The sequence below is a fragment of the Schistocerca serialis genome, chromosome 1 (assembly GCF_023864345.2).
Source record: "Schistocerca serialis cubense isolate TAMUIC-IGC-003099 chromosome 1, iqSchSeri2.2, whole genome shotgun sequence".
Classification (NCBI taxonomy): domain Eukaryota; kingdom Metazoa; phylum Arthropoda; class Insecta; order Orthoptera; family Acrididae; genus Schistocerca; species Schistocerca serialis.
Genome location: NC_064638.1, coordinates 1,159,638,452 through 1,159,653,568, shown reverse-complemented (window position 1 = coordinate 1,159,653,568; position 15,117 = coordinate 1,159,638,452). Strand labels below are relative to the sequence as shown.

Genomic DNA, 15,117 nt, shown 5'->3' with positions numbered 1-15,117 from the left:
AGTTCATATCCAAAATTTGGAAAGAAGGAATGGAGAAAAATGGTGTGGAGGTTAAATATATCTCAGCTTATCATCCTGCTAACAACCCGGTTGAAAGGTACATGCGAGAAATAGGGAGATTGTGTAGAACATACTGCAGTCACAACCATAGAGCCTGGGGCAAGTTTATATCGGATTTTGAGAATGTCATGAACACCTTACATCATGAATCTACTGGGTTCCCACCGGAAGAAATTTTGTTAGGCAGCAGAAGTAAAAGTTTAATTGAGGAAAAACTAGAGTTTCCACCTTGTACAAGTTTGGGGTTGAGTCAAAAGAAAGAATTAGTCAGAAAAAGGGCAAAGCAAAAAGCTGAATCTAGATCAAAAAGACACGATAAAAATCTGAAAGTTTCAAAATTTAAAATTGGGGATTATGTTCTTTTAAAAACCCACAAAAAGTCTAGTGAACTGAACCATGAAATTTCCAAATTTAAATATATTTATAATGGACCATATATAATACAGAACATTCCACACGACAATGCTTACTACCTGACCTACCTAAAATCCAAAAGACCTTTAGGTGTAAGAAATGTTGTGGACCTGAAACTGTATGTTCCTAGAAATGAGTGACATAAGGATACTCAGAAAGCAATTTGCAGTAAATGTGCTGTACCCTATGATGAAACTATTTTATTCAAAATGTAACTAATCTCTGTAAATATATGTATACAAATATCAGTATGCTAATGTAGTTATGTGAGTTTCAGATTACCAAATGCACTATAAATGTAAGAATGTATTGAGAAAAGGACTGAAAAGGAAAGGGTAAATGCCAAAAAACCAAAGTCGACAGTATATGAGACATAATATACAGGACTGCCAAACACCAATGAGGGCAGATAAATAATCAATGGAGAATTGTAAGTGTGATACAGGTGATGTGGTAAAATGAGGTGAAAAGGACTGCCCAAATCTGAATAATAGGCAGCAAATATGTGTAGTAAATTCTCTGAATATTATTGTGTGTGTTTTTTTTTTTAGTAAATAAGGAAATGGACTGCTATTCAATGCAAGCAGCAGTAAATTGTTTTATAGTGTATACAGATATTTGCATTTGCTTTTGTAGTTAAATGTTTGTGTTCCAGATTTTGAAATTATTTCTTTGAGACATTTAGTAAAATTGAATAATTTGCTATTTTAATAATGTTGTGATGGGAGGTTGGACTGTGCAAAAGGCACTTTAGTAAATGACAAGTAAATGTTCTTGATATGTTAAAAAGTATAGACCTGTATAATGTGAGTGAAAGGAAATATGTGGTGTAAATTTAGTGTTCCCATAAAATTTATACTTCGTAAAATTTTCTGGAAACAGGGGCATGTGTAACAACAACTACTGAACATATAATAAATTTTGTCTTCGGATTTTTTGATAAATTAGTATAAGCAATGTTCTGATGTCATTTCTTTTTCTTTTCGTGTTATTATGTTAAAGAAAATGTAAGCAACTTTAGATGTGAATATTAATATTTATGTCAGATTTCAAGCAATGTTATAACAAAATTGAAGTGTAACTGATGTTGAATCTATTGTAACATGTTTGAAATTGTAGTTGTGCGCCTGGTCCATGCGTAGGCAATGTATTAAAATATGTGGAATGTAAAACCTTTGGTGAATACCCTATCTGTAGGGGAGCAGTAAAAGGTGGATGGCAGGCGAGAGCGGGAAAATGCACACGGGCGCGGTACGGCATAACGGGCTCAGCAGCGGTACAGTCGGAGTTGGGCATCGGTCTGAGGAACACGTTCCGGATCAAGGAGGCTATCCTGGAAAAAGTGGTTTCATTGAGCCTCGGATGTGCCGGTTCCGACGACTATACCGCATGGCTATATTCTAATGGCACTGGATTGAGAAGGATGGCGACGCTAAGAAGAAGCAAAGTGCCAATACAGCAAAAGCCATAGCTGTGATTGTATGTGTGCTGTGCGCCTCGCCATCTCGCCGCCCGCCAACCGCTGCATCGACTCGCACAGGTTGAATCTTTAGAATTGTATTCGTGTGGACCAGTGTTAATTTTGTCCCTGACTGTTCAATAATAACTTAACTTTTACCAGATTTGTTCTATCAATGAATTATCCTAATCACTAACCGAGACAGGGTCCTTTCCACATGTTGTGCAATCCGAGTGTCCCGAAATGAAGATTTAAAGTTATGTTAATAAAAATTATCAACAGACCTATTTATGCTAGAATGAATCTTAAGGAGCTTTATTGTTAATGAAAATATAAGTAAAGAGCAAAGGTCTGACAGAGTACTAAGATAATTTTGGAATTGGCTTAATAAGGAAGCTTAATTAATTTGAGACAAAAATAATGGTAGTTAAATGAGGAAGTAATCGGACAATAAGAGTAATAATTCATATTTTTTAAATCTTGAGTAATTAATGTTTCCAATAGTTAATGGTTTCAACATTGTGATCATAACAGTTTCAGGGTCCCCCCCCCCCTCTCTTTCACTCTTTTCTTTTCTATTCATTTAAATTCTGAAGTGATTGCACTGATTTGACCAGCAAAGTTAAAGTCAAGATAAAACCTAAATTTATCAGTGTTTTACCATTATTAAAAGTGACATTGTATGTGTGTGTGTCAAAAGTGCTATTTCTAGGGTGACCTATGTCCGATTCCAGTTGGATCAATAGACAAAACGCAGTTCATAGTAATCATTGTAGTGTAATGTTGTGTATTTATAGCTTGCTCAAATTAGTACAGAAAGAGAAAATCTTAGTTCATTAGATATTTCTGGTTCAAAAATTCACCATATAACACAGTATTACTACGTGTGGTTATGCTTGTACGTACATCCACTTGTACAAGGGAAAAACTCACTCAATGCCTAATTAGGCTGGCGACCGTATTATTAACCATTGGTAGCATCTGCGGTGTATGTTTCTTGTCCGTCCTAACATGTAGTTGCACTTGCTTGACGTATCATTGTTATTACTGACGGGGTATAAGTCCGGTTTTGCTTCCATTTAGGTACACGCGGTCAACATATGTACCATAATCCTTTCCTATAAGGTGAACCCCGTCAACTTATCATAGTACAAGCTTTAAAGAGTTAACGTACGCCCGAGGGTGGATGTTACAAACCCCAAAAGTGCCCCACTTGTGACAGGATACTTTCCGGGACTGGATCAGACTCTGAATGTGGGTCTCCAGCAGGGATACGACTTCCTCAAATTCTGCCCTGAAATGAGATCCATCCTTCATGAAATCCTCCCCACTCCACCAAGAGTGTCTTTCGGCCATCCACCTAACCTTCATAACCTCTCAGTTCATCCCTATGAAATCCCCAAACCACCTTCCCTACCCTCTGGCTCCTACCCTTGTAACTGCCCCCGGTGTAAAACCTGTCCCATGCACCCTCCCACCACCACCTACTCCAGTCCTGTAACCCGGAAGGTGCACACGATAAAAGGCAGAGCCACATGTGAAAGCACCCACGTGATTTACCAACTAACCTGCCTACACTGTGAAGATTTCTATGTGGGAATGACCAGCAACAAACTGTCCATTCGCATGAATGGACACAAGCAGACAGTGTTTGTTGGTAATGAGGATCACCCTGTGGCTAAACACGCCTTGGTGCATGGCCAGCACATCTTGGCACAGTGTTACACCGTCTGGGTTATCTGGATACTTCCCACTAACACCAACCTATCCGAACTCCGGAGATGGGAACTTGCTCTTCAATATATTCTCTCTTCCCGTTATCCACCAGGCCTCAATCTCCGCTAATTTCAAGTTGCCGCCACTCATACCTCACCTGTCATTCAACAACATCTTTGCCTCTGCACTTCCACCTCGACTGACATCTCTGCCCAAACTCTTTGCCTTTGAATATGTCTGCTTGTGTCTGTATATGTGCGGATGGATATGTGTGGATGGATATGTATTCAATTCCCGGGATTGGAATGACTCCTTACCCTCTCCCTTAAAACCCACATCCTTTTGTATTTCCCTCTCCTTCCCTCTTTCCTGACGAAGCAACCATTGGTTGCAAAAGCTAGAATTTTGTGTGTATGTTTGTGTTTGTTTGTGTGTCTATCGACCCGCCAGTGCTTTTGTTTGGTAAGTCTCATCATCTTTGTTTTTAGATATATTTTTCTCATGTGGAATGTTTCCCTCTATTATAGAAATAATTATATGATGTACATATGTAGACAGAAACAACAAATAAAAATTTGTACCATAGTTGGGATTCGAACCTGGGACTCCCACTCACTAGGCAGTTGCACTAACCAGTACACCACCCTGGCACACTGGCTTTGCACAAATGCGTAGACTATCCAAGCACCCCCCTCCTTAATCCAAATTCCCATTCACACCTCAGCCCACTTGGTATTCCTCCTAAGCTCTCCAACTGTATTGGAAAAGCATCTCAGCATTGAATGAAATGGCAGATCCTATCTGAAATACAGGCACAGGTGCTTTAATCAAATGAAACTATATGGTTCAAAGAGTTGTACTAGTCTCAAACATGTTTGAGACTTGGCATGAGCAAATTGGTCCTGGTAAGTACATATCACATCTGGAGCTACTGGTTTGCTACAGTAAATAAGTGATGGCGCAGCAGCAGATTGGCGCACTGTAATGGTACCCGAAGCCTTATTCAATTGAAATTTGCTTATTAATGTGAACCTTGCTGGAAACTGGACTTGTGTAATAATCTCTGTTTGAATTGTGTGCATGTGGTGGAAACACAGTACTTGGCTTTGTACTAGGGCATATACTGGGCTCTCATTACTAATAGTTGCGTGCTTGCCACCATCAGCCTTACTGACTCTGGACTTGGCATGAACTAGCCCCATCTGGTACTGAGAGAATTCCACATTTTATAGTGTGGAAATGACACTAAAGTTGGACAAAGGATACATTGTAGGGAGACATCCCACCCATCAAACTCACATAAACTGTTGTTTAGGAAGGTGGGATCCAAATGACACAGTTTATGAAACAGCCATCGAAAACAAACAAATTATGTTGTGCAACAAATTCTACAACTGGGTGGTCTGTTTCACCTTTGGCCACAGTTTGGCAATGGCCATTCAGACCAGGTGGATAGTTTTACACCATGTGGTACTTTTAAGAAGTCTCTAGCACAGTCAAATGCTGCCATAATATCTGTATACAGGTCACATTGTTTGTGAGAGTAGCTAAGTGCAAGGTACTATTTGCATACGTTATTTTAGATTGCATGATTGTTTTGCTGCACACAGCACTGGACTATCATATGTAAATAGTATCTTGCACTTAGCCATTCTCAGAAACTATGTGGCCACTGCACATGGTAACACTTATGTGCATGGCTTGATAATGGGCTAATATCCGAAACTGGTCACCACTTAAATATAAATAAACTTCTGCACAACTCTGAAGGTTTTATAATTTCATTGAATATAAAATATATCAGTTCTTAATTCAGCCTACTTTTTACTAATGACTATTAATTATTATGGCTTCAGCTCACAACAGAGAACTTAACTGCTGAATGGCAATTCAGACCACAGAAATCAATCTTGTGCAAAAGAATTAAACAGACTAAAAGGAATTACATATTCATTGCCATATTTGATTCAGCGCATCCACACTTCATTGTCATACAGATCAGCACAGGGCTGCAATGAGTCTTGGCAATAGGTTCAATTAATTAAATAAAAAAGTACTTCAAGAATTTAGTTCAAACTAATCTGCTGTGCAGGATTAAATTATTTCAGTTACACAGGGGAAGGCTGAGTTAGACACTTGCAGAGACAATTCCTTCATGTAATGCATGTTTGGACCCATTCCCCATGCCACATATAAATATCAACTTTTTCCAAATTTTGCATGTCTGACCTCTCAGTGGAACTTACACTTTGCCTCAGTTCCTACTAGTCCCTGTGCTCTTCATACCTTCCATTGCTCTTCCACATCATTCCATCCTCCTTATACTACACTAAACTCTCACTCTAATCTTATTTTTCTGGGTCACTCTGTTGTAACCATTATTATCCCATATTCCCTTTGCACTACTCTGGATCTTCCACTTTCCCCAAGTACACTCTTCTCCTCATTCTACATTTCTCTTAGTAGCCCTCTAACTTGCCCCTGTACACCTAGTAACCCACTCTTCCCATTCCATACCCCTTCCATTTCCCCACCATTATTGGAGCTAAGACCACTAATGCACTGTGCAAGTCAGAAATGCATATTTTGGAGAGAGGGGGGGAGGGAGGAGGAGGAGGGGGGCCAGGGAAGGATGCAGGTGGGGGGGGGGGGGCGAGAGCTGGGTATCCAAATGACATAGCTTGCGAGCCAACCATTGAAGATGACCAAATTATGTTGTGCAGATGACAATATGAGGACACAGCAGTTGTGAAGATACCAAAGAGCGACCTGTGATGAATATAGCTATCATTAAATTGTAAGGCGAGGGGAGTAACTGCCTCACTTTCAGTGCAAAATCAGGAATATAGCACTTAATTACAGTGGAACACTGTAGTAATTATTTTTGCAACAGAATCTTATCAATTATGTTAATTCATTTATTTAATCAGCAGCCGAAACATTGATACGAAACATCTACCACAGGAATATTAGCCGAACAGCTCCTCAAGCTTAGGGCATGGTCAAGCTAACTCATATATTAGGCTGTTACTTGGTGATTAATACTATCCAAAACAATTGGGAGTGTTTCATGCCACTTGGTGAGTAGATTTTTTTATCTATCCAATTACTTAACATGATCTCCTTTTGAAGTCACTGAGAATAAAAATTTGAATTATAATATTTCAAATCAATTTCAAAGAAAATATTGTCAATAAATAAGTTATTTATTATGTAAAATATTATCTTTGGTGTATGCACCATCTTTGTTAATAGTTAATAGTGGAAGACGTATGTTGTCAGTAAGTGATTGTACTGTACTGTACTGTGTGTGTGTGTGTGTGTGTGTGTGTGTGTGTGTGTGTGTGTGTGATGTCATTTCATTTCTTTAAAATTCAGACACATACAAATATCATGCAGTGTAAGAATGATTGAAATTAAATATTGTGTATGTAATATAAACTGTCTGCAACAAATTATTTCAACATTCCTATTTTAATCTAAAACCTGAATATCCTCATGCAGGCAGAAGAATACTTCTGGATACTGAGAAAAGTACATCAAACAAAAACAGTAATTTAAGTAAAGAAAATTACTTAATTAATTTTTGGAACAATTTTTGTTTTATGAATAATTCAACCTTTGGTTGTAGTTCACAGTGGGAGAACAAATTATGAAAACATACGCAAAATAGTTATTTGCAAAGTTTGTAATTAAGAATTAATTATTGTAGATATAAGTACATAGGTTTGACTTACTGTTGCTCATTGCTCCTTCTAAATGAATTTCAAAGGAGGGATAAGAAGTAAATGTTGACCAATATAAATCGTAAAACTAGGCTTCTGACAAAGTAAAAACTTAATAAAGAGAAATTTACTTGATAATTCTGGCAATCAATGGCTGCTTGCAGTGCTGTTCTCCCGCTGTGGTTCCTTATACTGACACTGGCACCTTCAGACAGAAGTAGCTTTACAGCAGGCTCACTTCTGACAGCCAGTAGCAGTGGTGTGCACCCATCGTTGTCCTGCACATCGATGCCTCTTGGTGTCTGCTGGTCTGCTTTCTGAAGCAGTAACTTCATTACCTCCACACTACCAGCCTCAGCTGCCCAGTGCAGAGGTATCCTACCAGTGTCATCCTTTGCAGTGACATCTGCACCAGCAGCAATCAATTCTTCTGCAATCTGTAAGTTAAAAATGCTTCAAAGTTACTATGCAAGGTAAAGCAAAGGCAACCATTCACCTAGAGCTCTGACTGATCGGTGGCACATAGGATCACACAAAAGAAGCAGTACTTGACTAGCTTTTAAGCTACTGCCCTTTCTAAAATAGAAGTACACACATTCACACACAGAGCTACACAGACACCCAAATGCATACTCCCATGCCCATGGTGAGACTGACTGTTGATTATCAATAGTAAGTGGTTCGGCAGACAGAGGTGGGAAGGGGTATGGAAGGATGCAGGAGGTGAGGATGAGGTACTGGGATGGTGTAAGGCAGGTCTTTCAACAGATGACTCAGTGGCTGCACAACAAGACAAAAGGAGTTCAGAGGTTAGAGGGTATAAGATATGTGGGAGGGGAGGAAGACAGGAAGGTGGGGGTGTGGAAGGAGACAGGGAGAAGGATGGAAAAGGGGAGATAAAGGAGAAGGAGGGAGGGAGGGGGTGGGAGGAGAGAGAGAGGGGGAGGGCGAGGGGGGGGGGGGGAGAGAGAGAGAGAGAGAGAGAGAGAGAGAGAGAGAGAGAGAGAGAGACTGCGTGTGCCTTGGTGGGTGGAGGAATGGTGTGGACATAAAAAGAAGGGAATATGTGTGGTGAGGCTGTGAGAAACAGGTTAGCAGAGGTTTAGGCCATAGGGATTGCAAGAGCAGGATATGCTGGAGAGACAGTTCGCTCTTGCGCGCGGTTCACAGAAACTAGTGTTGCAAGGGAGTATTCCAAATAGCTTGCATTGTGAAGCAGCTGCTGATCATTTGTGTTGTGGTGTGCATCAAGATCAGCAATTCAATGACAAAGTTTGCAATTTGCCACAGTTGGACAGTGGCCATAGTAATGTAACAGCATGGAAACTAAGACTTATTTTCCACAATGATACCTCGGGGCACATGCTAGGGTAGTGAACGCCAATAAATGATTATTTCATACATGGTGTTACAATAAAATATAAAAAATTGTTTTAGCAGTTTTTTCTGTCTCATGTATGGCATGGGAAGTAACACACAGTGGATGGCAGTCTTTGCTCATCATGGAAGTACTACAAGTACCTGGTGATGTAGACAACATTCGCCTGCCAAGGCCTATGAAGAGAGAAGACACTGAAAATTATACTTTACCTGCTGAATAACCTTTCTCTTTTTTTTTTTTTTAAACAAACAGTAAATATAAGAATAAAATGTGATAATGTGATGTACTGTACCGTACATTGTAAAAGGAAAGTTCAGTTTATGTTCATATCTAGTTATGTAAAGACATGTATTTTATTGTTCCAGTTATTGTTGATGAAAGTTATATATGATCAGATATCTGCAAATGATTTACGAAGGACTTGAAGATGCATATTACTTGCAAAGAATAAAACTGTTGAAATGTGTTGCAATTAACATGCTATTTGCTACAGTTTGATAAAAATTACTTTGTTATTGACAAGTGGAGGTGGTGGGGAATGGATTTGCCAGCTCATATGCAACATGTCATGTGCTTATGCTACAAAATCGTTGTAGGTAGGAGGGAGGGCAGTGGTGGTGGCTGCTGCTGTACAGACAGTGATGCATAAGATACTGTAATCACATGTCATAGGTGAATAATCGCAATAAGATGAGCATTCAGTCACACAAATGTTCCAAAATAGCAAATTACCTAATTAAGCAAAGAACACTGTAAAGGGTGAACACAACTGAATTTTAGGTAAAATGTTGTATGGCTAAGAGATGAACAGCCACTTATATCTTCACTATTGTCTATGTTGCCACTACAAATACTGTCATCATTAATGAAATAATAAATTATTCAGTGTTATTTTGCACTACACATTAATTCTCCCATGCTTTTATTATTTCTTCCTTTGTTTGTCTTACAACATTACACCAATCTGATGACAAAGTCTAGTTTGTGACATTCTTTTTTAATCTTTCCACTTCTGATAGCACACATTTTTTGATGTTCCTTTCCACAGAACCCTTAACTTGAGCTCATTTGAGATCAATGGAACTGAAGTGGCTGTGAAATGGTGGCAGCCTGACCCCAAGGCTGCCAGGTCATCTACAACATATAGAGATAAAAGTGGTTTATTCTGAGCCACAAGATCCAGTAATTCACTCTTTCTATAGTCGTTTGACATGGGAATGTTTTCCCATTTGCATCAGTCAACAATGTGTTGTTTTCTACAAGCAACTGCAGACGACTTATCAAGGATAGTCTAATGATACAAGCCATGGTCCGTAACTGTTACCGAAAGTTTGCTTATTTTTGTGAAAAACAATTCCTTAAACCACTGCTGAAATGTCTCCCCTTTCGTTTGTTCATGGTAATCAGTGATTTCCTTTGACCTAAACAACAACACACAGTTTTCCACTAACCCAGCTGATGTATCTGTGTGGAGAAGAATCAGTTTGCTACTTTTTTCAATGAGCTGCTGCATGGTGTCAGTTACTGAGTCACCTGCTCACTGTACACACATAACAGTCTGCATTTCCCCACATTACATTGAGCCAAACAGTATTACCAAACTTATCGTTAGATATTGTGCTCAAAATTGACACACCAGTAGATGATACAGTGTTGTCTGATTTACATAAAGATATTTTTATAGCAGTGCAACTGAACATGCAAAAGCCACTGCATATTGGTGTTGCTTCCCTCATCCTCCCAGCCTATCGGCCTGCCAAACCTGACACCCAACCAACCCTGCAGCGTCTGTCACCTGGTACGGCTTGCATACCCATAACAGGCAAAACTGCGAGCATATGTAGCCAGGGAAACAGCTGTGGTTACCTGATTCCTGGCCCCTACCACTCGACTCACAGAAATGTCAATCACAAAGTAATTTTAATCACAGTATATTGATGCTTTGTTATAAAAGATATCTTTCCCAACTGTGGTTTGTATGTGATTGGAGTGTGAGTAGAGGATAAAGAATCACTTCTGAGATAAATCTCAGAAGGATTACCTGAGCTAAAAGTAATCTTTGGTTATTTGAAACTACACATTAAGTGACAGAAACTTATACAAATTATTGCCAGAGAGTAGATATGTAATGGACCTAGTAGAAAGTACAGGATGAGTCTAATCTATTAAGTAAAGTGTTGTTTAGAGTTGCTTTTCCCTTATGGTCAAGAGCTGGATAGTTTAATGTGGAAACAAAACTTTTGTTGAGTGAAGGTAAAGTCAACTGCTCAGAATTATTGATTATGATTGGTTGTTGAGAAACACGCAGCTGAAATTTAAAATTTTTCCAGCGAATTAAATGTTTGAAGCTATTTCAGGATTGCAGCCAGTCATTGTAAATTTCATTCCATGATATTTCAACTGGACACCTGCCAGTCATCTTCAGGTGTGCCATCGAAGACTGATGAAGATTTTCTCCACTCCACCTTATATAACGCCTGCGGCGAGTGGCAATGCTGAAGACAGTAGATCTTTGCAGTTCCACCAGCAAGGGCACTGCCGCAGGGCACTGGGGTCCTTCTGTCACCTTGACTTTGATGCATGAGCAGCAATATTATCATGCACTATATAAGATTGAGCAGAGAGTGTCTTCATCAGTTTTCAATGGCTCATCTGAATTCTATACTGAATTCGTGGCTAAGTTAGCCCGTCTTCTAATTATAATCTATTGTAGATCCCTCGAACAAAAAACGATGCCTCCTTTTTTAGAAAAAGGCACAAGTCACACCCATCTGCAAGAAGGGTAGTAGAAGTGATTCACAAGAGTACAGTCCAATATCCTTGAAACTGATTTGTTGTAGAATATTAGACTATATTCTGAGCTTAAACATAATCAGGTATCATTAGAATGAAAAACCTGTCCAAGTTGCAAATTCTTACTCTTAGTCATTCAATGACAGTTATTAGCAAATTTTCAAACATGTGCCAGAGATACAGAACATACCTTTTCAAACTTACATAACATAATCGAAAATGGCATTTCCGAAGATGTATTATACATGAGTGTAAATTTTGTTTTCTGCCCTGTAGGATGATCTGAAAATGGATCTTAGCCCGAAACTAGTCACTGAATGAACAAAAGTAAGAATTTGCAACTTGGACTGGTTTTTCATTCTACTGATTAACAGAAGTTGCTGACCCAAGTTACTTCAGCCTGCTGGAAGTTCGTATAATGATGTATCTTGAATGGAATGACCTTCTCAATGCCAACCAGCGTGGTTTTTGAAAACATCGATCATGTGAAACCCAACTTGCGCTTTTCTCATATGGCATACTAAAAGCTTTGGATCAAGGCAACCAGGTAGATGCAGTGTTTCTTGATTTCTGAAAAGCATTTGACTCAGTACTGCACCCATGCTTATTGTCAAAAGAATGATCATATGGAATATCAAGTGAAATTTGTTATTAGATTGAGGACTTTTTGGTAGGGAGGACATAGCATGTTATCTTGGATGGACGAGTCATTGTGAGATGTAGAAATAACTTTGGTTCTACCCCAGGGAAGTGTTGGCACCCTTGCTGTTCATGTCATATATTAATAACCTTGCAGATATATTAATAGTAAAACAAAGTTGTTTGAAAATGATGTAGTCATCCATAATGAAGTACTATCCGAAAGAAGATGCATAAATATTCAGTCAGATTTTGATAACATTTCAAATTGGTGCAGAGATTGGCAACTTGCTCTAAACGCTCAGGAATCTAAAACTTTGCCCTTCACAAAGTGAACAACATAGTATACTATGACTTAATATCAATTGAGTCACTGCTGGAACTGGCCTACTCCTACAAATACCTGGCTGTAATATTTTGTAGGGATATGAAATGGAGGTTCAGTCATGGGTAAAGAAAGTGGTACACTTCGGTTTATTGTAGAATTCCTTGGGAAGTGCAATCAGTCTACTAGTGAGATTGATTACAAATCACTCATGCAACCAGTAGTAGAATATTGCTCAAGGTGTGTGAAACTCATACCAAACAGGATTAACAGGGTATACTGAATGCATACAGAAAAGGGCAGCACGAATGGTCACAGGTTTGTTTAATCCCTGGGAAGTCATAGATATTCTGATGGAACTGAACTGGAAGACTCTTGAAGACAGACATGTACTATCCAGAGGAGGTCTATCAATGAAGTTTTAAGAACTAGTTTTAAATGATGACTTTAGGAATATACTACAACCCTCCATGTACTGTTCACATAGAGATCATGTGGATATGATTCGAATAATTACTGCAGACACAGAGGCATTGAAACAATCATTCTTTCTGTGCTCCATACATGAATGGAACAGGACGAAACCCTAGTAACTAGTACAATGGGACTTAGCCTCTGCCATGCATCTCATGTGGTTTGCAGAGTATAGATGTAGGCGTAGATGTAGAAGATGACTGGCAGGTGTCCAGCTGAAATATCCTGGAGTGAAGTTGGTGATAACTGGCTGAAATCCCAAAATCCCTTCTAATAAACGCGCAGCTATTTGCCAGATCGATGTTGCACAGAAACTAAACTACACTACACCCGAACAAGCCATGAAGGTGCCATGGTGCCAACCAGCCACCGTGTCATGCTCAGCCCACAGGTATCATTGGATGCGGATATGGAGGGGCATGTAGTCAGCACACTGATCTACCAGCTGATTTGTCAGTTTTCGTGACCAGAGCCGCTTCTTCTCAATCAAGTAGCTCCTCAATTGGTCTCACAAGGGATGAGTGCATACCGCTTGCCAACAGCATTCGGCAGACTGGATGTTCACCCATCCAAGTACTAGAATATTGAGCCTGACTGTGCTTAACTTCAGTGATCTGATGGGAACCACTGTTTATTGTAAAAAAAAAGGTGAGTATTATAAAAAGCTTATGCATCACTGTATATTTGAATACAACTGGTTCAGTCATTATTTGATTTGTATGTAAAGCATTAGAGCAGTGACTTTTGAATATGAATCTGAATGAATTAGTTAACTACACATCCCATAGCTACATGGAGACAAAGTTTATCTGTGATAGGCATAGCAATCAGGATAAACAAGACCATTAAAAATGGTGAAAATCTAACATCGATGCATTAAATCTTTAATGATAAGTTAAAAGGTATTTTCCAATCTTCTGCCCACAAGGAAAAGTGGCAAGAACCTGTGTAAACCATTTACCTATGGACTTCTTGTTGCAAATGTCCTTAAACAATTTCATGATTGTCTGATCTTGATGTCAATGAGGCACCTGTACTCACTGTCAGCATGTTATGTAAGCTGACCACTGCACATGGGGCGGCCATGAAAGGAGAGGAAGATTGGAAGAGGGTAGCACCAAATCACAAAGTGGTTGAAGGAAAAACCTCGATGCTGCTTAACGGGGCATGGGGAAGGGGGGGGGGGGGGCGTTGTATCAGTCGAGAGAGAGTAATGATGGATGATGGGGTGAAGCAGAGTGCACACAGTATTGCTTGGCCACTAGCTGCACAGAAGGTGTGGTAGGGGAGGGGTCTGTGGTAGTGGTGAGGCAGGGGAGGCACCTCCCTTGCTGACGGGACAGTGCGGTAGGGGAAGTACAGTTCTACAGCGCAAGCCTTCACAAACACGTATCTTTCAGAACTTATAATCTACAGCTAGTGAGTCTGCAGATGATTGTATTAACAGGTTGTGCCAGTATAACAAATAATTTGACAAGGGAACTGTTTGTTACTGAAAACACAAAGGGTTCAGGATTACACCGAAATTTGATCAGAGAGAGCGATTATTTTTGCCTGTCTTGCGCACTTTTTCTTTCTTTTGTTGCCATGTTAAAAATAGCTTCTTTCCAAAAACACAGTGGTATTTGTACATTTTCAACTCACTAATACGCTAATGCAGCTGCAATTGTGACAGAATCCTGGAACACTCTGCTAACTACACAACTGAGGTCAAGTGAAGGTCAACAACTTAAGAAAAGCTAATGCTTGGTATAAAAATAAAAATAAAAAAAGATAATAATGTCTTTCCTACATTTATGGTGTCACAAAATCCATACTAATTCTCATTTCGCCATCTATCGATAGTTCTTCGAAGAATTTCATTATTTTATGGCGAGTGTTATAACACAGAAAACACCATTTACTTTCACTACATAATATTTTATTGGCACATGATAAATCAAAACACAAAGAAATAGTTTTCGACAATCACGGTAACAGCCATGACGAATGTCTCACACCAACTAGTCAACAACCAAAGTAAAGTAAAACGAAGTACAAAAAAGGCAAAGATATTAATATTTTCTGGCAGTTATGCCACAGAGGCCCCCCCCCCCCTCGAGGAGCGCGGAGCGCATAGGAGGAGTGATGA

At 39.3% G+C, this 15,117-nt stretch overlaps 1 protein-coding gene across 4 annotated transcripts in view; it reads right to left on the bottom strand.

Annotated features, from left to right (window-relative positions):
- LOC126418141 (serine/threonine-protein phosphatase 6 regulatory ankyrin repeat subunit B-like) overlaps positions 1-15,117 on the bottom strand; it is a 352,754-nt gene that overhangs the window by 43,264 nt on the left and 294,373 nt on the right. For all 4 annotated transcript variants that reach the window (XM_050085172.1, XM_050085171.1, XM_050085170.1 and 1 more), the window contains exon 14: positions 7,506-7,811. In XM_050085172.1, the coding sequence (XP_049941129.1) occupies positions 7,506-7,811 (306 nt within the window). The remainder of the gene's footprint in view (positions 1-7,505; positions 7,812-15,117) is intronic.